The sequence below is a fragment of the Zophobas morio genome, unplaced genomic scaffold, assembly GCF_036711695.1.
Source record: "Zophobas morio isolate AGI-343-1 ecotype UQ-CSIRO unplaced genomic scaffold, CSIRO_AGI_Zmor_V1 ptg000046l, whole genome shotgun sequence".
NCBI lineage: Eukaryota > Metazoa > Arthropoda > Insecta > Coleoptera > Tenebrionidae > Zophobas > Zophobas morio.
Genome location: NW_026972151.1, coordinates 2526884 through 2553359, shown reverse-complemented (window position 1 = coordinate 2553359; position 26476 = coordinate 2526884). Strand labels below are relative to the sequence as shown.

Here is a 26476-nt window from a genome sequence, read left to right as displayed (position 1 = left end):
AAGGTTGTTAAAAAATAAACAGCCAATCAGATTTACGAATTTAACTCGTTACTATGGAAATTTGAAATTTAACACCCTTTAAATTCAACAGGTTTGATTCAGAATTGCCCCTTATAACAAGCAATAATATGCATCAGTTTTTGTCAACCCGTTCATTATGTTGACAAATGCCTTAATGATACGAATAATCTGTTTTCGGATGTTTATTTGTTCCTATAAAGCCAAAAGCCAAATTCATTTCGTTGTTTAAATGACCCCTGAACATTTAATTTAAGCAATGTATAATCATTTCTAAAAATGATTTGATTAATAAATACAAAAAACATGTTTCATCCTTAAGTATCAAATCAAATATAAATAGAAACCCAAATCGTATGTGTTTAACCAGCTGTTTCCAAATTTTTCTCACAATCTTGTTTTTCGCTGGTTTTATTCTTAGTCAGGTGGTGTTTGAGTGATAACACTGGTGCTTCAAAAGCAAGATAGAGAAATACCGAAACCATTAAAATTTCGACAAAAACCCACAGAAACTTGGAGACCTGCAATAACAGTAATGTGAATCTCATAATCTTAGTAAGTTTTAATTTTGTACTTACAATATTGTCGGTATTAAAATAGGACATTTCTTTACTACTACCAAACACATTCAGAATAACATCATAATGCAACAAGTAGATAAGCTCGCATAGAAATCTGAACACAGGATGAGATAGAAAATCATTTATAATCCCTAGAAAACAGAATCACTCATACGCTTCTAACTATATTGAAAAAAATTACCTCCATTTCCAGTAGCACAACTAAAAACAATGAAACTAACAGCTAAAGACCACGTGGGTCTTGCCAAACCATTCCATAAAGCAGAACGGTAAACGTTATATACACTGGTAATGAAAATGTTCTGTTCTACAGTGAGTTCTATCATTGTGTACAGTGCGATTACCCAAATAACAAGATTTACAATTCTGGGAATCTTAAATTTGTATTCATACAAAAAGTATACAGAGAGCACTCCAATCAACCAACACGGTAAGCGATATGTTGTAGAAAAATATAAATAATTTTCAAAATCGTCACTCCATCTGAAAATTCTTTGTTCAAAACTGAAGAGAAAAATGTAAATAATTACTTGAAAGCTGTAAATCCAATATTTTTGGTTATTGTTACTGAAATGTTATAGATGACAGCAAGCAGTAAGGTGACACTTAGACCTCTTAATACGTTTTTGAGGTATTGCTTCATGAAGATTAAGAATACGGGAGTACATATATATAGATGGCCCTCGATAAACATATACCACAAATGTGGACCACACTGTAAAATATATACAGTTTTCAAAATTTGGAAACGAAAATCATTATTTGATCATAGTTTGTAAAAACCATAGGGTGAATGAAAAAAGTCCACCAGTTATTGTAACAATCTTGTGAAAACTTTCCATCGTTGTACGATATAAAGGATCCATCTGTTAGAAGTTTCACCACACTGATGTGTATCAAGACGGCAGCTACGAGGGCAGGTGTTACCCTAAAAAACAAAATAAAAGTTACTTTGCTGGGTACTATTTATTTTTGACATAGTACCTCAAATATCTATTCAAATAGAACCAAATCACAGTAATTTTTAACCGATCCGTAGTTTTGAGGTAAATATAAGTGACAAGAAAACCATTGATGGTGAGAAAAATATCTACCGCGTAAAAAGCACTCCATGTAAAAGTGCTCTTTGTGGAATATTTCCACTAAAAAAATAAGATTAAAGGAGAATATCAAAATGAAAATGAGCTCTACCTCATTGACAACATAAGCAGGATTTTTTGAATAAAAGAAACACGCAAGAACTACATGACCATACACGATCCATAAACAACTTAACACCTTGATTCCATTAAGACAACTTAAATTATCCTCTTTTTTGTTAGAAGTTGCTGATACGAGTCTTTTTGCATTGCTATACAGTGAGAATGCAACGAAAATGTTTGATTTTTTACCTACAATTTTAATTTTAAGGACAGTGTTACCACCACGAGTATTCCTACTGAAACATTTGAAGTGAAGATCGTAAATGGTACTTGCCACAAGTATGAGCCCTAACATCGCGAAGAAATAACTACAATCATTATCTTTGTTAAAACAAACAACACCAACAACTTACTAAACTAAAATATCGAAGTTATTTATTGTTGAGGTTTTATTTTTGTAGGAACAAGAATTTTCTTTTAGTCCTATTTCCACAGGGAGCTTAAATTTTGCTTGTACATCGTGGGCAAGGATTTTTAAGTTCCTGACTGAACAAGATTTTGGCACACAAATTCCCCACGTCATGGTTGTAAGTGTGATTGTTTAGATGACTAAAATTATATATCACAACATATTAAAATTTATAACAAATTTTTGAACTATGCTTACAGGTCCTTGTTTCAAAGATGTTGCTAGAGGACTAATACCTGAATTCCCCATTGTAAGAGCTAGAGTACAGTATTTTCCACTGATTCTTCTACCATTTTTAGATTCATTTATAGCTAAACATTCTTCGTAATCACCAATTAGATTTATGTTGCCATTTAGAAGCCCTGGATAGATTTTCCCAGTAGCATCCAACACTACAAATTGGTTTCGTTTACTAGTTTATTATGTAAAGTACTTAATTGTAGTTGCTTCTTACTTTGTAATGCCCAGTGTTTGAAACTAGAAGCATCAGAAAACAGAGCATTTAAGTCCGAAACACAGGTTTTATCCAGGTTATCGTTATAGAGAATTCCAAGCAAGTTGTTTTTGAGTAGCTGCAAAAATATAGTTTACTGTAGTGATAAAGATGAGATTCTTGAAATAAAAGCAATTAGAACAAACACAATCGTCACTTTCATGTTTATGTTTAAATGAGTTTCTAGGTTTCTCCTTGATTTCTGCTGCTAAATTGTTTCGTCGCACTCTTTTCAGGTTAAAATATTGCAAACTATAAAAGTAACGTTTACATTTAAATGTAAAATATGGAAATTTTTGCAAATGTTCATTTTTTTTAATTAATGAAATGTTCCATATCCTGTGCACTGGTGTTAACATTTATATAAAAGTAATAAAAACGATGAAAAAATACTTCTGTCAATTAAAGATGCTTATGTGGGGTAAAGTAAAATTCAATTAAAATTAAACATATAGTATTGTAGGTCTAGGTACACAGTTTAAGAATTATTATTTAATTCAAATTAATCACATACTTAATTTAGATTACGCAGAAGGAGAGGATCTGTTCTCAGATGCACTACCTGGAACAATTTGGACAGGAAAGCACAACTGTAACACAAAAAGTGATAATCTATTTTAACACATTTTGTCTGCAGCTATATATTTCTTATCATAACATTTTACGATTGTAGACAGTATAAATCCATTTAAGTACATTTGAATTACCTTGTGCTCGGCTTTGGGCTTTTACGTTTAAAAATTCAACAATTTTATTATCGTTAAGTATTTATTTACTTTTTTAATTTTTCCATTGTTCTCATTCTTCACTTACTAATTCTAAATAAAAATAATTTAGTTTTTGACTTTGAAGTCTTTTAATCTTCACTTACTAGCATGGGAAGTATTCTTGAGGAATCATTTGATTTTTCTCGACGTTTCATGTCTTTTAAAGATTCGAAAAGTAGGTCACCCGTTTCCATGTGTGCGTTGTTTGTCTCTTATAAACTTCATGTAGGTATATTTGAAAATAGTTAGAAAGTTTATAGCTAAATTATTTCTATTAAACAGTATCAAAGAATTTTTCAACAGTCCATGATTAGTGTATAAACTTCTACTAAGACACTTTGTTCAAGGAGTTATTGTCATTGGGTTATTTACTAAAATTTACGACATTTTAGCTTTAGAGACCTAAATTATTCTTCTTTTATTAATTGATGCTTATTACGTATTACTTATATTTTAAACAGTTTTAAGTAATCCTTTATTCTTTTTTACTCTTTTTCCAGTATTTCACGTAAAACATCCACTGAAAAATAACTCAGTTTTCACCTTGACATATATATTAAACATAATGAAATAAAAATTATTGTGTTGGTACGACACTAAAAATAAAATTAAACAGAGAAACATAAATATCTCTGCCAATCGATTGTGATACATAAAATATAATGAAAAGAAATGTATTACTCAATTACAATAAGTGCATATGTTTTATTGTAGGTAGTAGTTAACACAAATGTTTGCGTTCATTACTTTTTCATGAATAATACCTACCAAGATTCTAATTTATTTCATTAAAAAAGTGGAACTGTGTCGTTAGGATCAATTAATTAACAGTTGGATAATACCATCTAAATATCCTTGTACCTACAAACCAAAAGCGAAAAATATTTGTCTTATTTATGATAATAACTGTCACCTAAATCATTTTTATATACTTGAAGCTACTCTGGGCTGAGAAAGTATAGGAAATCCATTAACACAAAGCAGAAAATTTCATAATATGATTGATAATGATATTGATAACACAAGAAAGAATTACTACATTCTCAAACAAAATGTCTCATCATTATCAACTGTAAAAATATAAAAATCCTTATTCCATAGACAAATACATCAGAACAACAGATCAGCAGCTAATGAAATGGTCATCATAATATCATCTTGTTTAAATTTTTATTACTGCAAACAGCATCATCACTGAAAGAATTCATCCAGAAGCACTTCTACAGAGAAACAATAGTTGTTATCAGTTCCAGTTTCAACACTATAGACGACAAACTTACCTTTATTTTGTACTTCCAACAACCAAAAATATTGATAAACACTCAAAATGTTGCCAATTTAGAAGCATTCAACAATTTTATAATTATCGGATCCAATGCAACCAATTTATCGTCATCTATAAACTTAATAAAACACAGAATTAACATAAAAGGACATTATCTCATCATTTTCGAAAACAACACTACTGGTCAAGAAACAAAATCTATATTTAAAACGTTGTTTCATTTGTACATCTACAATGTTGTCATCTACGCTAATTGGTCAATTTTTGTCACGTGGTACCCTTACAATCGCGAAAGTCAGTGTTGAACGGTGGTTAAACTGGTGACGAAAGAAAAAACAGAAAATTTGTTCCAAAATAAAATTCACAAACGATTACAAGATTGTTACATAAATGTAACATGGGACGAACTTCCATTCGCTATTAAAATACCATTTGACAAAAAAAATCCAGGCTATAGCATTCGGCTTTTAGATACCATTACAGAAGTGCTAAATATTACAGTAATTTATTTAACCAAAAATATTAAATACCTACATGTCAGACAAAAACGCCACCGGACTGCTGAGAAAACATATGATAGAAAAAAACATCCAGATGGCTTTTTATGTCAGATATTTACCCAAACCCATAGGGCCCGAATTTGAGCTAAGTGTGCATTACTACGAAATTTACCTTTTCTTCGTCCTACCACCAAGACGCAAGATACTTAGTAGTACCGACACTTTGATGGTATTTTCAGTTCATACTTGGTCATTAATTCTGGTTTCCGTACTAGCAATGACGGTACTGTGGCAAAGGTTGTCTGAATGTTCTCTACACACTTGCGTGTTTCAAGTGATCCGTCTTCTGCTACAAGGTATCACACAAAGGGCTCCACATACGACTTTTGCGCGACTCGTTCTTACTATTTTCTATTTTTACATTCTTAACTTGAGCTGGATCTACTTTAGCCAGTTGAAAGGAATTTTGAATAAACCGCGATATGAACCTAAAATATCAACTATTGAAGAGCTGGCTCTAAGAGGCAAAAAATTGCTGTTTTTCGATCTGTATCTACCATTTTTTGCTAATAGAAGTGATTACTGATTTTATAAACTAACAGTCAAAAATAGGTTAAATACTGACGCGCCTGTTCTCTTCCAGTAGAAAACAAGTTATTTCGCTCGACGCCTCGACCATGGGATTATAGAATCAAGTCTTAGGCTGCTTTTTATTAAAAACTACGAACACTTAAATGTGGTATCGAAAGACAAGGTGAAGTATGATGTAATTAATCTTCTGTTGTATTGATTTTAGTTTTTAGGTCTCAACACTACGATCTTACTTGACAGTCAAGAAAGGATTTCCTTTGTTGGATAAAATAAATGATGTTTTGTTACGTATTGTTGAAAGTGGTTTTATAGCTAAATGGTTGAGTGACAGTAAGGTTAATATTAACAAAACGATAGTTCCCGATTATCAATGTATCGAAGAACATTTAGATTTAGATCGTATTTTTGGTGCTTTTGTACTTTTAGGAGTAGGATGTCTTGTGTCGTTTTCTGTATTTATAGCAGAACTAGCTGACCCCGTGAACTTCGTTTCACCTACAACTTAATTTTGGATCTGCAAACCCAATACTTTGAAATCTTGCAGATGTTTTAAACATCTGATAAGCATAATAAATTTGTAATCAAAATAATACACTTACTTCCTCCAAAAAATTGATGACGTCAGTCCAAAATTTTGCCAAATGAATCCTTTTTAAAATATCCAAAATAGGATGAGACTATACTTGTGATTTATCATTTAATCCATATTTTTTAGTTTTGCTTATAGGGGGTGTCTCAAAAAAAAATAATCACTGAGTCAGTTTATTTTATTGATTGAATCAAGAATTGCAAAACTAAATTTTTAGATTTATTGCAGACGTTTTGAAGTTACTGTTTGACATGGTACGTTTTTAATCAAAATTTATCTGTTTATCAAGCCCAAAAACTTGATGACGTCATCTCAAGATTTTGCCGAATAAATCTTATCTAAAATGTGCAAAATACCATCAGTATATTTTCGTAAATTTATCATTGCATTCATATTTTTTAGATTTGCTTTTACAGTGACAAAAAAATGTATGGATCAGTCAATTTATTTTAGAAAATAACTCAAGAGTTGCAGAAATGACATAATTAATATAATTCATAATGTTTAAATATGATAACTATTAATATGTGATAATTAAACCGAAAACCATTTTCCTAAGAACACGAGGTTAGCAAAAACAAATTAGTTTGTTTAAACACTGTTACATTAACCCCGAACATGTACAATTTCTGAGCGAAAATATGAAAAATAATTTTTGCAATCTCATCGTGACGTACGATGACGCCACTGTCACATGAACCACCTGATAAAAGGTCACATTTTCGGTCCTCTGCGTTTAGTTTTGATTTCGGTTTGGTGGCAGCAACATCAGAGTCCGTTTTGGCTTAAAAGTAGGGCTCTTTTCACGAATTTCTAATTTATATATTTAAATATTAGTGAAAATGTGTTGTATTAGTACTGTGAACACGAACGAAAATGGATATTTTTTCGAAAAGGACCGAAAACAGGGTAAGTTCGAGTTCAGTTTTAATTTATCGGATTCCGTGATTCGTTCACTCGACAATATTTAAATTTTGGGAAAATTTTCGAAACGATTGAAATCGGTTGATCAAAGCTATACATTTTCACGACATAAATAAATAAATTTTAAACATAATTAATATCATTTATAATGTTTAAATATGATAAGCATCAATGTATGATAATTAAACCGAAACCGGTTGTCCTACAAGCCCGACATTATTAAAAACAAATCAATTTGTTTAAACAATGTTAAATTATCCCCGAAAATGTGCATTTTCCCGGCCAAAATATGAAAAATAAATTTTGCAATCTCATCGTGACGTACGATGACGTCAATGTCACCTGAGCTACTTGTATAAAGGTCACGTGTTTCGGTCCTTTGTGTTCAGTTTTAATTTCTGTTTGATGGCGGAAAGATCGTCGCTTCATGTCGGCGTAAAAGTGGAGCGTTTTAGCGAATTTCTAGTTTATTATTAATAGATACATATTACGGAAAATATGTTGTGTTAGTGCTGTGAACACGAACGAAAATGGATATTTTTCCGAAAAGGACCGAAAACAGGGTAAGTACGACTTCAGTTTTAATTTATCGGATTCCGTGATTCGTTTGGTCGACAATGTTTACATTTTGGATAAATTTTCGAAACGATTGAAGTTGGTGGGTCAAAGCTATACATTTTCGCGATATAATTAAATAAAATTTAAACATAATTAATACAATTCATAAAATATGATAACTATCAATGTATGATAATTAAACCGAAATCCGTTTTCCTAAGAACACGAGGTTAGTAAAAACAAATTAGTTTGTTTAAACGTTGTTAAATTAACCCCGAAAATGTACAATTTCTGTTCTAAAATATGAAAAATAATTTTTGCAATCTCATCGTGACGTACGATGATGTCACTTTCACGTGAGCTACCAGATAAAAGATCACATTTTCCATCCTTTCTGTTCAGTTTTGATTCCGGTCTGGTAGCAGCAACATTGGAGCTTCGTTTTGGGTTAAAAGTAGCACGTGTTCGCGAAATTCTAATTTATTGTTAATAAATATTAGCGAAAATGTTTTGTGTTAAGTGCTGTGAAAACGAAGGAAAGTGGATATTTTTCCAAAAATGCCCGATTTTGTTTTAAATATGTTGTTAATAACATGCATTCAGGACTGATAAAGTACGCCTTTAGAATATACAAAGTACTGCGTTCATAATTCACAAAATACCGTATTCATCATTTTTAAAATACGGCGTCCAAATTTACAAAATACGGTGTCCTTCACCCATGCTATCAAACCTTATTCCTCTCTTTTAATGGCAAGACGCACTCCAGACCTCCTCGTATTGTTTGGTTCTTGCTGGGCAACAGCAACGAGCGAGCAAAGTCATCGCTCTTTGGTGGCAAACGTGGAGAAATTTGTATATTGTAACTTTTGTAATTGAAGCATTTTGTACTGTATATTGTATGTGTTACTAACTTAACTTGGGTCTTGCCAATTTAGCTCCAGTGGTGCAAATGCTTTGTTTTCATGGTGCATTTGCTTGGGTTTTAATTTTGCAACAGTGCATTCTTTGGTTCCGGGTTTGAATTCTCCATGTCGTCAGACGCTTTGGCCTGGGGGGGTTCTTTTGGCCCTTAGACGCTGGGTTGCATCGTTCTTTGAGAATGAGGTAAGACGACCTTGGATTTATGCGGCTGCGTCCTCCCTTGGGCGTGTGAGCGCTGCGACCAATAGATTTCGTCCCGAGTTACATCGGTGTGCTTGCTTGGGTTTTCATTTTGCAACATTCTCAATTTTTGGTGCAATTTCTTCCGGTGGTGTATTGGGTACTAACTTTGCATTTATATTGTATCTGAATTGTATCTGTATCTGTAGTGTATTCTGTACTGTAGCTAGATTGTAGGTACCTGTATTGTATTTCCATTGTATTGTACTGTATAACGTTCTATCCCTCATTAACAAATCCTAGCCCTCTCCTTTCCTAGCGAGATCTGCTCCAGACCTTCCCGTGGTTCTTGCCGAGCATCAACTATCGAGGACAGAAAACTCAAATTCAAAACCAGCAAAGTTTCACAAAAATCTTGAAAATCGCTCGTTGGTGGCCAACGTGGAGCAAAAGAGACTTTTGTAACTCAACTAACTTTGTTAACTTTGTATTCTTAAGGAAACAAAAATAGATTACATTTAATTTATTATTTATAAGGACAAATAGTCATTTGCCACACCGATGCTCATTTTTAGATTAAATGCTCACAAAACGCGTAGATGTTCAATTTGTGTCCGGGGAGATACAATGTTTGCAAGTAGGTACTTCGTACTTCGAATATGAGTATCTACTCAGTTTTATTCATACCACCCAATGTCTCGCTTCAATGTTTGACTATTATGTTGATTATGAGCACAACGCTGATCAACTTCCGTATCCGAATTACCCATGAAATAAATCATTGCGATTTGTACCTGAGGTAGTTCGTCGCATATTTGATTGACTTCCTGGACCTATGTCAGCTTATCGTCTTCTCGGCTTTGTAATGAACTTCATAAAACGACACAGAATTATTTTCACAGTCAATCAAATTTGTAAATTTTGTCTTGAGAATTTTAAAATATTGAAAATTTCAAATTAAATCCTGGAATAACGGTAAAGTTTGAGGTTTTGTCGAAACCAACAAAGTGAATATACGTAAATAGAATGGCAGATCAAAATTAATAAGAAACTTTCGCAATGCGTAACTAAATGCACTTTAACGAACACTTTTCTTAAAATAAACGACGTTTTTTGTTACGAAAAAACAAACAACGACTTGAAATGCAATAATACTTTTCACAATCGCACGGAAGAAATAGTTTTGTGTGACACGTCAGTCAGACGACAGATCCGTCAGGAACACCAACTATTCAAATTCATTCGAAGTGGCGATTCCCATGCAAAATTTTTAAATTTTTTTTATCTTTTAGCCGTCTTATTTTTTATAAATTTTCTTACATATAAACCTTGTCCTGACGATAAGGAACACGTAAAAAAAAGAATCGTCCAATTCGGTGCAGCCGTTCTGAAATTATGAGCGTACATACATTTCGGCGATTCATTTTTATTAATATAGACTAGCTGACCCCGTGAACTTCGTTTCACCTACAATTTATTTGATATATTTTGTTTTACGGAAACGTGGCTTAATACAAATAAAAAGTCAATAATTCAGAAATATTTGACTTGGAATACTTTAATGCATATGGTGCTGACCGTGATTACCTAAAAACATCTAGTACCCGAGTTTGAGGTGTTCTTATAGCCACTAGGAAACATTGAAGTCACACAGATTGATATCTCATCTTTGAGACCAAAGCTACACAGATATAGAGGTATATATCTTTTTTTGTTGTTTTTTGTTTTTCTTACTTCTTTTCTATGATATGGGTTTGGTAACTCAATAATTGGGCTATATAGTTATAGCCTGTTGAGTTATTCTTTTCAATAATAATAATAATATTACATACATATCATTATTTTAACTTATAGAGATTCTCATAAAAAATAAAATTCGCAAAATCAGATTTTACAATTTTTGGAAGAAATATTACATTTTATTTATTTAAAGTTACATTCACAACGTCATATTCATTAAAACTGCCGTTTTTTTAGGTATCACAATTATCCATAGCATGTAAGGTTCGGACATATGTTTACGCTGTCATCGATGACTCGATTGCAGTCAATATTGATCACCAGATATTAAGTATAAACAAAGAAATGCATTATCCAATTATATTAAATGTATCTGTGGTGTGGTGTAGTTAAAAAAATAATTGCACATTACTTCTCGTGATTATTAACTTATTTAATTAAAGAAAATGCAATTGTGTCGGTAGAATTATTATAATAGTTACTAAAAACATTAAGGCGAAAACTGTTTGGAACAAGAGTTGAATAATTTCGTCTAAATACACGGTTACAAAGTTATTTGTAATTAATTATTCTTTTAAAATAAATATTTATGTCCATTTAAAAACCAGACTTCACTGTATTCTCCTTTTAAACTGTCTCATCAATCATGTTTACTCACAACTTAGTCGGGGTTAAGCAAGTATAAGAAACCCATCAACGCAATAAAATTTAAAAATATAATTGACAACAAAAGAAAGAATTCATGAACAATAAAAGCGCTATTATGAATATTGCACTTTCAAACAAAATATCTCATCACGTAAAACGCACGGCATAAAAATCAGTATTCACTAGGCAAACACATCAAATCAACAGAAACTAAAGAAAATGATCCTCAGACTTTTTGTATTTAATTTTCTTTTACTGCAAACAGCAACATCGCTGAAAGAATTCATCCACAAGCACTTCTTCCGAGAAACTATAGTTGTTATCAATTCAGGTTTCAACAATATAAATGACAAACTCACCTTTATTTTGAACCTCAAACAACCAAAAATGTTAATAAATGCAGAACATGTTGCCAACTTGGAAGCAATCAACAATTTTATAATTATTGAACCAAATGTAACCAATTTATCGTCATCTATAAATTTGATAAGAAACAGAACCAATACAAAAGGACGTTATCTCATCATTATCGAAGACAACACTACCGAAGAAGAAACAAAATCCATTTTTAAAACGTTATTTCGTTTCTACATCTACAATGTTGTCATATACGCTAATTGGTCACTTTTGGTTACGTGGTACCCTTACAATCGCGAAAGTCGGTGTGGAACAGTGGTTAACTTGACGACGAAGGAAAAGACTCAAAATTTATTCCAAAACAAAATTCCTAAAGAATTACAAGATTGTTACATAAATGTAACATGGGAGGAACTTCCCGTCGCTATTAACAGTCCATTTGATAAAAAAAATCCAGGCTATAGCATTCGGCTTTTAGATACCGTTACAGAAATGCTAAATATTACAACAATTTATTTGACCAAAAATGTTAAATACATGGCAGAAACAAACGGAACGATAGAATTGAAAAAACATATGATAGAAAGAAACATCCAGATGGCCTTTTTTGTCAGACCCATACCCATATATTTCGTAGAGCCGGAATGTGAACTAAGTATACATTACTATGAAACTTACCTTTTCTTCATTCTACCACCAAGACGCAAGATCATTAGTAGTACCGACACTTTAGTGGTATTTTCAGTTCATACTTGGTCATTAATTCTGGTTTCACTCCTAGCAATGTCGGCACTGTGGCAAAGGTTGTCTGAATATTCTCTACATACGTGCGTATTTCAAGTAATCCGTCTTCTACTACAAGGTACCACACAAAGGGTTCCAGACGCGACTTTTTCACGACTTATTTTTTCTATTTTCTTTTTTTATATTCTTAATCTGAGCTGGATCTACTTTAGTCAGTTGAGTGGAATTTTGAGTAGACCGAGATACGAACCAAAAATTTCAACAATTCATGAACTGGCTTTAAGCGATAAAAAATTACTGTTTTTAGATATGCATCTAGAAAATTTTGCTCACAGAAGCGATTACGATTTAATACTTAAAAATAGATTAAATGTTGAGGTGCCTGTTCTCTTCCATGATAAAATAAATAATTTCGCTCGACAGCTTGATCATGGGATTGTGGAAACAAATGTTAGAATGCTCGTTATTAAAAACTACAAACAATTAAATGTGGTATCCAAAGAACAGGTAAAGTACGATGTAATAAATCTTCAATTTTATTGATTTTGGTTTTTAGGTCGCAACTCTACGATCTTACTTAATGGTTAAGAAAGGATTTCCTTTATTGAATAAGATAAATGATGTTTTATTACGTGTTGTAGAAAGTGGTTTTATGGTTAAATGGCTGTGTGATAGTAAGGTTGATTTTAATATTAGCAAGACATTAATTCCCGACTGTCAATATACCGAAGGACATTTAGATTTATATCGTGTTTTTGGTGCTTTTGTACTTTTAGGGGTGGGATTTCTTTTATCGCTGTTTGTGGTTGTCGTAGAATTAATCTGCAAAAAATTGAATGATAGGAATACTGTTTTAAAAACAAAGTGCCATTAGAGCTGCTTGTTAGGTCGTTTTCGTTTAACAACCATAAAATAAATATCACAAAATGTAAAATGTTTGTAAAAAAAAAAAAGCCCAGAGTGAATAATTAAATAAAGACATAGAACAGAATTTTGACTTTCTTAGTTAATATATTTGTTCTTTTTGGGGATCGACTGAAAAAGAACTGATGCCTATAATATGGGAATCTATTTTTAATTCGAAATAGTTTGTGGCACTATTAAATTACCTCCTTTTCTTTTATATTTGTGTTTTCTTTGACACAAACTGCTTCTACTGTATCTGGTTTTCAATAAAAAAGTCGACAATGTTTTTGAAGCTAGAAAACAATGGTGAAAACCGCATTCCGAAATTTCCCTAAATAATTGAGATATTGATTTTTAAACATAAAAACTGTAAAACTGTCTCTGTATGTTATAGAAAAATTTATGCATAGGTGATATTTAAAATTTTACAACAAAAAATCTCATAATAATGAAGATATTATATTTTGAAAATGTAGCGACTGGCTTTAGCGTGAGGAAGTTGGCGCAATTTTTGAACAACATATGGCTAGAAGACTTTCTAAAACAATGACCGTTGTAACTTTCAGGGTGTTTCAATTTCAAAAACTTTGATATTTCCCTTGAAACGTCTCCAATTTAATGAATGCTGACAAAATGCCAAATTTATTTGTCAAGAAATATCGTTGATTTCTACTCGGGACAACAGATTCGTTTAATTTATTAGAACTTATCCAGATCCGTTACAAGCTTGATATCTCATTAATAACTATTAGTAAATTATCTAAATCCTAAAAAGGCTGTCAAACAATTCAACGAAATCAATTAAACCTCCAAATATTCCACAATTTTTGCAGTTTTTAGTTTCATAGAGTGTTACTAACTTTCTACCACAAAATTGTATACAGTTTGTAATAGGTGATAATATGCATCAATTTTTGTCAACCCGCTCATTATATTGTCATGGCGATACGAATAGTAACGTTGTACAGATGATTAAAATCGGTGTTGGTTAAACTCAACAAATTATTTCTTAATAACTAACTCGACCTACACGACTGATTATTTCACAGCAATTACGTACGAAATACTTCCGGCGCAACTTAATTATACTCTCGTGGACCTGATTGACTGAATAATCCTCGTTTCCGACGGTGGCCTCTATTTAAATCTATACGTCCCTCTCGATCGTTCGAGAACGCCGCTTCGATGGGTTTCTGGGGTGCCCATCGCGACTTCCGCTTCCAGGCTTTTCATCAGCAAACGCCGCGCCTTCCGGCCGATGAGTAATCACCGCCGTACATAGCAGAATAAACACATACATACTAGGAGACCCATAGGCGTCGGACCAGGGCGGCGTATGGATTGCTTTCGTAACAGTAATATTTACTTGTTCCTATGAAGCCTAATAAAGCCAAATTCATTTCGTTGTGTAAATGAACCCTAAACATTTAATTTAAACAATGAATAATAATCATTTCCAAAAATTATTTGATTAAAATATACAAAAAAAATGTTTCATCCTTAAGTATAGAAATAAAATATCAAATCAAATATAAATAGAAACCCAAATCGTATGTGTTTAACCAGCTGTTTCCAAATTTTTCTTACAATCTCGTTTTTCGTTAGTTTTATTCTTAGTCAGGTGGTATTTCAGTGACAACACTGGTGCTTCAAAAGCAAGATAGAGAAATACCGAAACCATTAAAATTTCGACAAAAACAGACAGAAACTTGGAGACCTGCAATGACAGTAATGTAAATCAAATAATCTTAGTACGTTGTAAATATTGTACTTACAATATTGTCGGTATTAAAATAGAACATTTCTTTAGTACTACCAAACACATTCAGAATAACATCATAATGCAACAAGTAGATGCTGTAGGTAAGTTCGCCTAGAAATCTGAACACAGGATGAGATAGAAAATCATTTACAATCCCTATAAAACAGAATCACTCATACGCTTCTAACTATATTGACAAAAATTACCTCCAGTTCCAGTAGCACAACTAAAAACAATGAAACTAACAGCTAAAGACCACGTGGGTCTTGCCAAACCATTCCATAAAGCAGAACGATAAACGTTATATACACTCGTAATGAAAATGTTCTGTTCTACAGTGAGTTCTATCATTGTATACAAGGTGATTACCCAAATAACAAGATTTACAATTCTGGGAATCTTAAATTTGTATTCATAGAAAAAATATCCAGAGAGCACCCCAATCAACCAACACGGTAAGCGATATATTGTAGAAAAATATAAATAATTTTCAAAATCGTCACTCCATCTGAAAATTCTTTGTTAAAAACTGAAGAGAAAAATGTAAATAATTACTCGAAAGCTGTAAATCCAATATTTTTGGTTATTGTTACTGAAATGTTATAGATGACAGCAAGCAGTAAGATGACACTTAGACCTCTTAATACGTCTTTGGGGTATTTCTTCATGAAGATTAAGAATACGGGAGTACATAGATATAGATGGCCCTCGATAAACATATACCACAAATGTGGACCACACTGTAAAATAAATATATACAGTTTTCAAAATTTAAAAACGAAAATCATTACTTGTTCATAGCTTGTAAAAACTATAGGGTGAATGAAAAAAGCCCACCAGTTATTGTAACAATCTTGTGAAAACTTTTCATCGTTGTAAGATAAAAAGGGTCCATCTGTTAGAAGTTTCATCACACTCGTGTGTACCAAGACGGCAGCTAGGAGGGCAGGTGTTACCCTAAAAAACAAAATAAAACTTACTTTGTTGGATACTACTTATTTTTGGTATAGTACCTCAGAAATCTCTTCAAATAGAACCAAGTCACAGTAATTTTTAACCGATCCGTACTTTTGAGGTAAATATAAGTAACAAGAAAACCATTGATGGTAAGAAAAGTATCTACCGCGTAAAAAGCACTCGATGTAAAAGTGCTCTTTGTGGAATATTTCCACTAAAAAACTAAGATTAAAGGAGAATATCAAAATGAAAATGAGCTCTACCTCATTGACAACATAAGCAGGATTTTTTGAATAAAAGAAACACGCAAGAACTACATGACCATACACGATCCATAAACAACTTAACACCTTGATTCCATTCAGACAGCTTAAATTATCCTCTTTTTTGTTAGAAGTTGCTGATACGAGTCTTCTTGCATTGCTATACAGTGAGAATGCAACGAAAATGTTTGATTTTTTACCTACAATTTTAGTTTTAACGACAGTGTTACCATCACGAGTATTCCTACCGAAACATTTGAGGTGAAGATCGTAAATGGTACTTGCCACAAGTATGAGCCCTAACATCGCGAAGAAATAACTACAATCATTATCTTTGTTAAAACAAACAACACCAACAACTTACTAAACTAAAATATCGAAGTTATTTATTGTTGAGGTTTTATTTTTGTAGGAACAAGAATTTTCTGTTAGTCCTATTTCCACAGGGAGCTTAAATTTCGCTTGTACATCGTGGGCAAGGATTTTTAAGTTCCTGACTGAACAAGATTTTGGCACACAAATTCCCCACGTCATGGATGTATTTTGCATAAATTTGAAAATAGTATAGTGGTTTAAGTATGATTGTTTAAATGACTAAAATTATATATCACAACATATTAAAATGTATAACAAATTTTTGAACTATGCTTACAGTTCCTTGTTTCAAAGATGTTGCTAGAGGACTAATACCTGAATCCCCCATTGTAAGAGCTAGAGTACAGTATTTTCCACTGATTCTTCTACCATTTTTAGATTCATTTATAGCTAAACATTCGTCGTAATCACCAATTAGATTTATGTTGCCATTTAGAAGCCCTGGATAGATTTTCCCAGTAGCATCCAACACTACAAATTGGTTTCGTTTACTAGTTTATTATGTAAAGTACTTAATTGCAGTTGCTTCTTACTTTGTAATGCCCAGTGTTTGAAACTAGAAACATCAGAAAACAGAGCATTTAAGTCCGAAACACAGTTTTTATCTAGGTTATCGTTATTGAGAATTCCAAGCAAGTTGTTTTTGAGTAGCTGCAAAAATATAGTTTGCTGTAGTGACAAAGAAGAGATTCTTGTAATAAAAGCAATTAAAACAAACACGATCGTCACTTTCATGTTCATGTTTAAATGAGTTTCTAGGTTTCTACTTGATTTCTGCTGCTAAATTGTTCGTCGCAGTCTTTTCAGGTTAAAATATTGCATACTATAAAAGTAACATTTAGATTTAAATGTAAAATATGGAAATTTTTGCAAATGTTAATTTTTTTTACTTTATAAAATGTTCCATATCCTGTGTTAATATTTATATCGAAGTAATAAAAACGAAGATAAAATACTTCTGTCAATAAAGGGAAAAAAATTAAGTTACAGTGAAGGAAACCATTCATCAACAAATATTTATATGTATATTTTAATTAACTGAAATTAATCACATAATTTAGATTACGCAGAAGAAGAGGAAATGTCCTTAGATGCACTATCTGGAACAATTTGGACAGGAAAGCACAACAACACAACAAATAATAATCTATTTTAGCTCATTTTGTTTATCACTATGTATTTCTTATCATAACATTTTACGATTGTAGACAGTATAAATCCATTTAAGTAGGTACGTTTGAATTACTCGTACCTTGTGCTTGGTTTTCGGTTTTTACGTTTCAAAATTCAACAATTTTATTATCTATTTACTTTTTTAATTTTTCCGTTGTTCTGATTCTCCACTTACTAATTGTAAATAAAAATAATTTAGTTTTTTCTGAACTTGCACTGAACCCTTGACTTGGATGTCTTTTAATCTTCACTTACTAGCTTGGGAAGTATTCTAGAGGAATCATTTGATGTTTTCTCGACGTTTCATGGCTTTTAAAGTTTGGAAAAGTAGCTCACCCGTTGCCATTTGTGCGTTGTTTGTTTCTTTTGGCGATTTTATTAGCTAGATTTTCAAAATTTTACAATTCACTTCAGTAAATTGGTAATCACAATTCATCTATTTATTCTTTCCAAAAACTTGACAACGTTTTGTTTGCTAAAAAAATCTTGCTTGAAATTTATAATCTGACGTGCTTGTTTATTGTTGATTTAAATGTGTAGATACTTTTCATGAAATATACGAATTATCGTAAAAAAATATATACCATTTCAAAATTTTGCATTGTGAACATTTTATTGAAATTTTATAAAATAACATACTTCTACACTTAGGTGAGATTATCGTAGAATTCCAGATTAAAAAAAACGAAGTTCGATGCTGAACTTCGTGCTTTTCGTTTTTCTTGCATTGGTATAACGCTGTGACTACTTTTCTTGTGTGCTGTGACTAGAATTATCCACATGGACGACGCCATCACATTTTTTTTTTGTCAAATTAAGAACATGTCACCCCATTTTTTCGAAAATGTCCCACGTCTTTATATAATAATGATAAAATGAGAATTATAATATTCAGAACATTTTGTTGGATTGTGGTTTAATCAATAATTTTAGTCCTGTTTTGAGAAGACAAACTCATTCCAATCAAACTAATTTATACGTGACATTCTTTCGAGTTATAAACATAAATAAACACTTGAGCTTCAGATTGCTATTACCTACTGCTGAAAGACAAGGGGTGTTATTTATGCCTCTTGTTTTTACTTTACAGCTGTTATCTCAAAATGAAAACTGTAAAATCAAATTTTATATTTTCTTAAAGAGCTAGATTTGTCGGATTATACTTATAGCCTTCGACCTTGTTTAATTGTGATCAAATAAAAAAAAATAATAATCTTATTCAGAACATTATTTTATTCCATTGTGGCTTAATTAATAATTTTAGTCTTCTGTTTTGAGGACAAAACTCATTCAAATTAAATAAGACATTTCTAAATATATACATAAACAATCGAAGTTAAGCATGTACATGCGCAGGGGGTTCGAGGTGTCATTTACATTACTGGTTTTTACTGTATAAAGGTTATCAGCAAACACAAATTTTCTATAATTTTTCAAAGAAGCGGAATTTGTTGAATTGTACTTTAAGGACGAAGGAAGTTCTATCGAAATAACCTTGAACCAATTTTTTTATTTGGTCGTGATTTTGTATACATTTATTATTGAATAGGTTTCTTTTTCTTAATATAATAGTATAATTTATAATTAATAATATTAATCAGAAATAGGAATAAATATAATGTTTCAGTATATTAGAAAAACTAGACACTTTTACTAGATACGAGTAGGTATACTCATAAATTCTAATAAAATACAACAGTTTCAAGATTGACTAATGCCGTTATAATCTGAAACTTCCTTCTTCCTGTTCTTTATTTACTAAAAAAAAAACAACGACGACATCCATAAGCAACCGCGACTTCATTAAAAATATCACAAAAAGCTCAACTTTCACCCAAAGACAATCTATCTCTCAAGAAGTTGCTTTTCTATTAAAAAACAATTTTTCTCCTTGTAGCCACATTTCGTTGTCATGAGAACTTTCTTTAACGGATAAAAGCCCACACAAAACACCGGAAGCAATTCTCACAAAAGCGACAAAAAAATTAATCGAAGTCCATAAAGTAATGCAAAAATAAAAAAATTTCAAACAGCAAAAAATGCACTTCGGGCCGCTATAAAATCCGTCGCTGTCATTCCATTGGCACCAGTTCCACCAGCTCCAAAATGAAATTAGCTTTCGTATTATTGGCGGTAGTTTTTGTCGCTGTGGTGATCACCGACGTGAGTATTCAAGTCAATTATGCGTATTTTTTTTTAGTTACGATTGTAGGTGGAGGCCCTCAAAGGTCGCAAGAAGCAGAAAGAAGAAAGCGATACTGAGGAGAGCGAAACGCAAGAGGTCGAGAAACATGGCAACAAGTTCGGTCAGCACAAGCATAAGCAAAACCACAAGCAGCAGAGGAAGCAAAATAAGCAGCGAACCAGGGAGCAGGTGGACAAAATTCCCAATGACGATACATGGATCACCCTCGAGAATAAATTTCCCAATTGACCTTCGTGGACCACACACTCGTTGCCTGCAGAATGAGTTTTTCGATACCAAACAAATATTATAACTAACCCTATATGCTGCAGATGTGCACGAAATTAAAATTTTAATCTGTGAAATGTTTGTTTTTTTTTATTACTGCGAGCTGAACGTAAAAATGTTGTGAAACGGAATTGACGTTGATGCAAAATATATGCCGTAGGAATTAATCTGAGCTTCCTGCGAAAATTAATGGTACCCATTATTCTATTTATTAATAACAAAAACCTAACATTGTTGTTGTATGTTCCACCTTCACAAAGTTATTTATGAGCAAGTATTTGAACCTAATTCATTTGTCAGTGTTTACAGTAATAAAGGCTGTCGACTGGAAAAGTTTTGGCTTCAGTTTTTTGGGATGCCAAGGGTAATTATTCGTTTTATGGAATATCTCAAAAAGAGTGAACCAACTGGGCATACTATGCTACCCTGCTTGACCAGCTACGAGAAAAACACCCAAGAAGAACGACCCGAATTAACAAAGAAAAATGTACCCTTGTACAAGTTAGTTATTGCCATGTGGCCATGTAGCAAAAATTAAAGAATTGCGGTTTGAACTTGTACTCCATACTTTCTACTCGCCGGACTTGACCCCTCCGTGTTTTAATTTATTTCCAAACTTGAAAAAAAAATTCAAGCTGGAAAAAAGTAAAAGTCCAATGAAGATTCTTGCTTCTTGCTACCACAAACACTATTTTGATTAGTGGAACGAAAAGGGTTATAGAGATAGAATATGAACATTTGAACATAGGTGGATCATCTGCAAAATTACCATGTATTTTTCAAAATGGTTTTGTTTATTTTTATATATAGGTGCTGTTTTAATAATAATTGTTTAGAACCTAACATTAATAACTGTAAAATTGTTTTTGGTAAAAAACAAAATCATTAATCAATACACAATAACTGGAAGAGTACTTGAAAGATGTAGACATTATGATGTGTATATAGACTTTTAGGTTTTGTAATTAGGAATTGGATTTGCAAAAAATACTGATTGTACAGTTCGCTTACAAGATCTTAGTTGAAATATTGCAGTATAAATTAAATCGACGTCAGAGAAGTTAAGATTTTGTCAAAAAATGAGGGTTAATATGTTTCGGTACCTACTGGTATCCATCATCAGAGCTAAATGATGAACCGGAAATTATCTTACAAAAAACATTACTGTTAATACACTTACCTAAAGTGTAAAACTTAGTAATTACATAATTACATAAATTAGGCTTAAAAATTTATGTGCTCTTTATAAACATTTTGTTTGCTGCGTTGATTAAACTATTCTTTATATTATTATTATTATTATTATTTCATTTCTGACGTCAAATAATGTCTATAATGCATCGAATATCATGTTTTAAAACTACCATAAAATTATCTTTAAACGTGATGATTTTTCATATTTTAACAAAAGGCAAAATTGATTTCTGGTCAGTTAGGTCTTTTTATCCATTAAGTCTAATAACGTGCTTTCAGTTTCTGTAAATATTAAAATATAACTTGTAGATTTAACATGGCTTAAAGGTATTTTAAAAACATTAATAACTAAGAACTGTAGCGACTGTAAATTTATAATACATGGATTACTTTACGAAGAAATACCGACGAATTCCTGTGTGACCCTGAGACATAAGCTATTTCATAATTAACCCCTGGGTGTTATACCCTGAAGTGCATTTCCTGAATTTATTCTTATCATGTACCTTGACGGCAAAACTAGATAAATAACATTATTGACGTACAAAAATTTACTTGTTTTTATAAAATTAACAACAAGCTCTCTACAGTTTGTTCAAAATGAATGTTACACTGGTTGTAATAGAATTTTTATTACTGCAAACAGTAAAGCCTTTAGAAGACTTCATCTGGCAAAACTTTAACAAGGAAACAATAATTTTAATAAGCTCTAATTTGGACACTCTTGACGACAGATTAATTTTTATTTTATATTTAACTCAACCGAAGTTAATAATACACCCTAAAAAAAGCCCCAACTTAGAAATCTTCAACAACTACATCATTACCGAAACCAACCTGACCTCACTGTCACTTTCGATTAATTCACTAAAATATAAAACTCAAACCAAAGGACGCTTTCTCATCATCCCACACAAGGACTTTTCTGAAGATGAAACCAAAAGTGCATTCGAAACTTTATGGAGCCATTACATTTACAACGTCGTTATTTATATTAACTGGACGTCTTTTGTAACGTGGTACCCCTACAGTTTCGAAAATCATTGTGGAACTGTCTTTAATTTGATGGAAAATATAAAGTTTCCTTACGACAACAAAATCCCTAGACGCTTACAAGGATGTTCTATTAATGCGAGCTGGGACGAGTTAGCTTTGGCTATAAAAAATCCACTTGATAAACGAGATCCGGGGTACAGTGTTCGGCTGTTAGACACTGTTGCTGAAAAAACGAATGCAAATATAATTTACTTAAAAAGGAATGCAAAATATATGTCAAATGGAATAAAACAGTTCTCAAAATGGAAGAACGAACTGCTAGAACAAACTATCGATCTTGCTTTTGTAATAAAGAATGTTCCAGAACCGCTGGGACCGGAATTCGAGATGAGTGTTTCTTATTTCGAAACGTACTGTTTCTTCGTACTACCACCAAGACGGAAAATCACTAGTAGTACCAATACCTTGGTGATTTTTTCCGCTGAAATTTGGTCTCTAATTGCTATTACGATAATCTTTATGACGGTACTCCTGAAGAACTTCACCGAGAGGTCTTTACAACATTGTTTTTTCGAAGTGATTAGATTCATGCTGCAGTCCTCAATAAAGCGAGTTCCGAAAACTACTCTAACAAGGTTTACTTTTGTTTTCTTCTTTTTCTACAACTGCAATTTAAGCTGGATCTATGTTAGTCAGTTGAGTGGAGTTTTGAGTAAGCCAAGTTACGAACCAAAGATTTCGACAATTCAAGATCTGGCATTAAGCAATAAAGTTTTGCGTTTTAATAATTTATGGGACCAGTTCTTTAAAGGCAGGATATTCGAAAAAGAAATTTTTGAAAAGAAAATTTCTATACCTGACGAAAAAAATTCTTTTAAAGATCAGCTTACAGAGTTTCTGAAAAATCTTGATCATGGGTTTATAAATTCAAACTCACGGATGCACTTTATCAAAAACTATGAGAAGTTGCATGCTGTCTCCCATGACAAGGTTGTATTGATATTACATTTGTATCTTTATAACATTTTTATTTCAGATTACGACTTTACATTCGCATCTAATGTTCAGGAAAGCTTTTCCATTTTCGGTAAGATTCAACGATGTGCTGTTACACATTATAGAGGGTGGATTGATATCTAAGTGGTTTGATGAGAGTCAAATTGCAGTAGAAAAACTTTCGGTTCGTGAATATGAAAATGTAGAAGGATATCTAGATCTAGATCGTATCATTTGTGTTTTTGTGCTTTTAGGAGTAGGATTTTTGACATCTTTCTTTGTTTTTGTTTCAGAGTTATTAGTTTCTAAAAGAACACTACATTGAAACGCAAACGTCTTTTATATATTAAAGTGTTATAGATTTTAACACAGAACTAACCAGTTATGTACGTATGTATTATAAGTATAATTAATAAAATAGAACTTTCATTAATTTAACTTATACAAAGATTAATTTCAAACAGTTTCATTACAAAGAAGTGTTCTCAATGTTGCAAGTGTTTCCGACTGAAGGAACTACTATCACGTCGTCCCAAAATTTGCTAAGCAATCCTACTTGTAACGTACACAATAATATGCTTCTTTTACTTAACATACAGTCTTTGGGTGTTTCCATTCCACTGTTTATGCTGTATTCTTAACGCAATGAACATTAATGTTGTAAAATAGGTAGGCCGGTTCTGTTCTTTTTTTTTTAGCATTTAGTGTCCTGGGTCTTAATGTCCGGTGGCCGATGCAAATAATGCCTTTAAGGTCCAGGATCTATGGAGAGCAATGCGGAAGGTGAGAAGGGTGAATTAGAACACGGGCATGCTCTCGTCATAGGTGATGTATTAATAAGTAAGTGATACAGCTTAAGCGACACATAACGAGATTATGGATCGTTAAAATAACTTATTCGTAACTTAAGACTAGGAAAAGATTGTGCATGAATAAAAAGAACAACGGTCAGGACTCAATGCCCTCATCACTGCATTTTGTACACAATATAGCAGAGCAAAAACCCTGGGAAGCGTGACCGTATTAAATAGTGTCGGCATTAGGGATACATACCCCAAGGGTAGAGCAATACCCGGTCGTTAGGTTGGAATAAAAAAGTGGACAGAGACTCTCCCAGTACAGCAAGGAGTTCCGGAATACAGGCGAAGAACGTGAACCCAATGAAGTACATATGGTACGATAGCGATAGCGATAGAGTTAAACGAGGCCCTGATACGCAATTTTCGTCGCCACGCAGAACTCCAAAGGGTTCCGCCAGTCCCCGTCGTTACGTGGTCGAGAATCGAGTGTATTTTGATCGTCAACTCACTGTTTAACCTAATGGTTGTATCAAGTATATAATTCACTACTGGCCTAGATAACTATGCTAATCTGCATTATTCCGCCCTCGTAACGTCGCGATTATCGGCCATATGTGCGAACTTGTCTCGTAAGCCCTATGAAGCTCACCCGTCATGTCTTTGAGGCTCCTAATCGAATTAATTTCTATTTCTTTGACCTAGAGCCCTCATGATGTACAGCGAGAATGTTCGCCCCGGTATTCTGCAGCTGAGTGTATCTCATTAACGCACTCAGTATACGAGAGTAATTTGATAAGTTCTTAGCCTACCATATAAGAACAAACAATTTGAAAATCAAAATATTGTTTTTTTCAACGTAGTCCCTTTTCAAAACTATACACTTTTTACAGCGATCCTGCAACTTTTCTTAATGTCTTTTTCTTAAAAAAAATTTGTTCTTCCTGCTGCAACCCAATTCCGGTGGGACGGGACGGTGACGGTCCGGAATCTTGCCGATAACGCGTGGGGGCGGCGTGCCTCGGTGCCAAGCCTTGGGCCGACTAATCCCGCTGAAATAGAAACACCTAGGCTTATGTAGACACCTTCACGCCACCGCCTTCGGTCAGGAACGGCGGTCGCTCGGGCGTCAGCTTCCTCTCCGGGGGAGGGAGCGCCGGTGTGCTCTAAAGCCGGAGACACGGAATACAGGGAGCGCCCGCGAACACACGAGAATAAAAATAAAACGGCAAGGATATTTTATAACAATCAATAGGGTTTATTTTCTGCCACCAGCTGCACGGTCTAAAATAATAAAACTTACGGCTAAACAACTTAAATAATTACAGATCGGTTTTACAAACAAAAATAAACGAAAAGGGTGACGGTAACGACACGTGCACGACGGTTTCGACTTCTGACGGTGACAAAAAAACCCGGTGACGGTGACACGGTTTTTCGCTCGGGGGCGGCGATTACAAATACCAGTACAAATACAAACACAAGTTCAAGGTTAAATAAAAGTGAAAGAAAAGCAACTGTAATGTTTGATGACGAATCAAACATAGTTTATTGCAAGTATCGGGATTCTCGATCGACGACGTACCTAGGTAACACGTTAAGAGAACTGATTAAGACTTGCAAATTAAATAAAATTCCGGAATTATTAATAATTAAAGGTAATATTGTAAAGCAGTTGTTTGATTATATAGTAGGAAAGTTATACGTTTTTCGCGAAATGGGAGTAAAAATTAATGTTATCAGAAACCAGATAAACGTCACAAATAAAGAAACTAGAGTATTAATTTTAAATGATTTCCACATGCTACCAATAGGTGGACACGCGGGAGTCAACAGGATGTATAATAACATCAAAAAATATTGTTTTTGGTCAGGTTTAAAGAAAGATGTTGAGAAATTCGTAGCAAAACGTGATGCGTGTCAGCGACTTAAACATGCTGTCATAAAGAAACAACCACTAGAAATTACTACAACAGCATCCACTTCTTTTGAAAAAATTTTTCTTGACTTAGTAGGTCCTTTACGTCCTGATAGAAATAATAATATATACATCTTAACTATTCAGTGCGAATTA

The 26476-nt window shown here is 32.8% G+C and overlaps 2 protein-coding genes across 2 annotated transcripts; both read right to left on the bottom strand.

The window, feature by feature from the left end:
- Positions 1-233: 233 nt before the first annotated feature.
- Positions 234-3664, bottom strand: LOC135142126 (nose resistant to fluoxetine protein 6-like). Its single transcript, XM_064073791.1, has 10 exons — positions 3575-3664; positions 2665-2782; positions 2409-2602; positions 2155-2333; positions 1791-2109; positions 1584-1741; positions 1130-1527; positions 781-1082; positions 597-730; positions 234-539 (listed from the first exon to the last, which is right to left on the bottom strand). Exons 1-7 carry the CDS (start codon positions 3662-3664, stop codon positions 1335-1337), a joined length of 1251 nt encoding a protein of 416 aa, XP_063929861.1. The 3' UTR covers positions 234-539; positions 597-730; positions 781-1082; positions 1130-1334.
- Positions 3665-14952: 11288 nt separating this feature from the next.
- LOC135142220 (nose resistant to fluoxetine protein 6-like) lies at positions 14953-17533 on the bottom strand. Its single transcript, XM_064073893.1, has 11 exons — positions 17307-17533; positions 17051-17244; positions 16763-16992; positions 16647-16717; positions 16399-16598; positions 16192-16349; positions 15970-16135; positions 15734-15918; positions 15385-15686; positions 15192-15334; positions 14953-15133 (listed from the first exon to the last, which is right to left on the bottom strand). Exons 1-11 carry the CDS (start codon positions 17512-17514, stop codon positions 14975-14977), a joined length of 2016 nt encoding a protein of 671 aa, XP_063929963.1. The 5' UTR covers positions 17515-17533; the 3' UTR covers positions 14953-14974.
- Positions 17534-26476: the final 8943 nt, after the last annotated feature.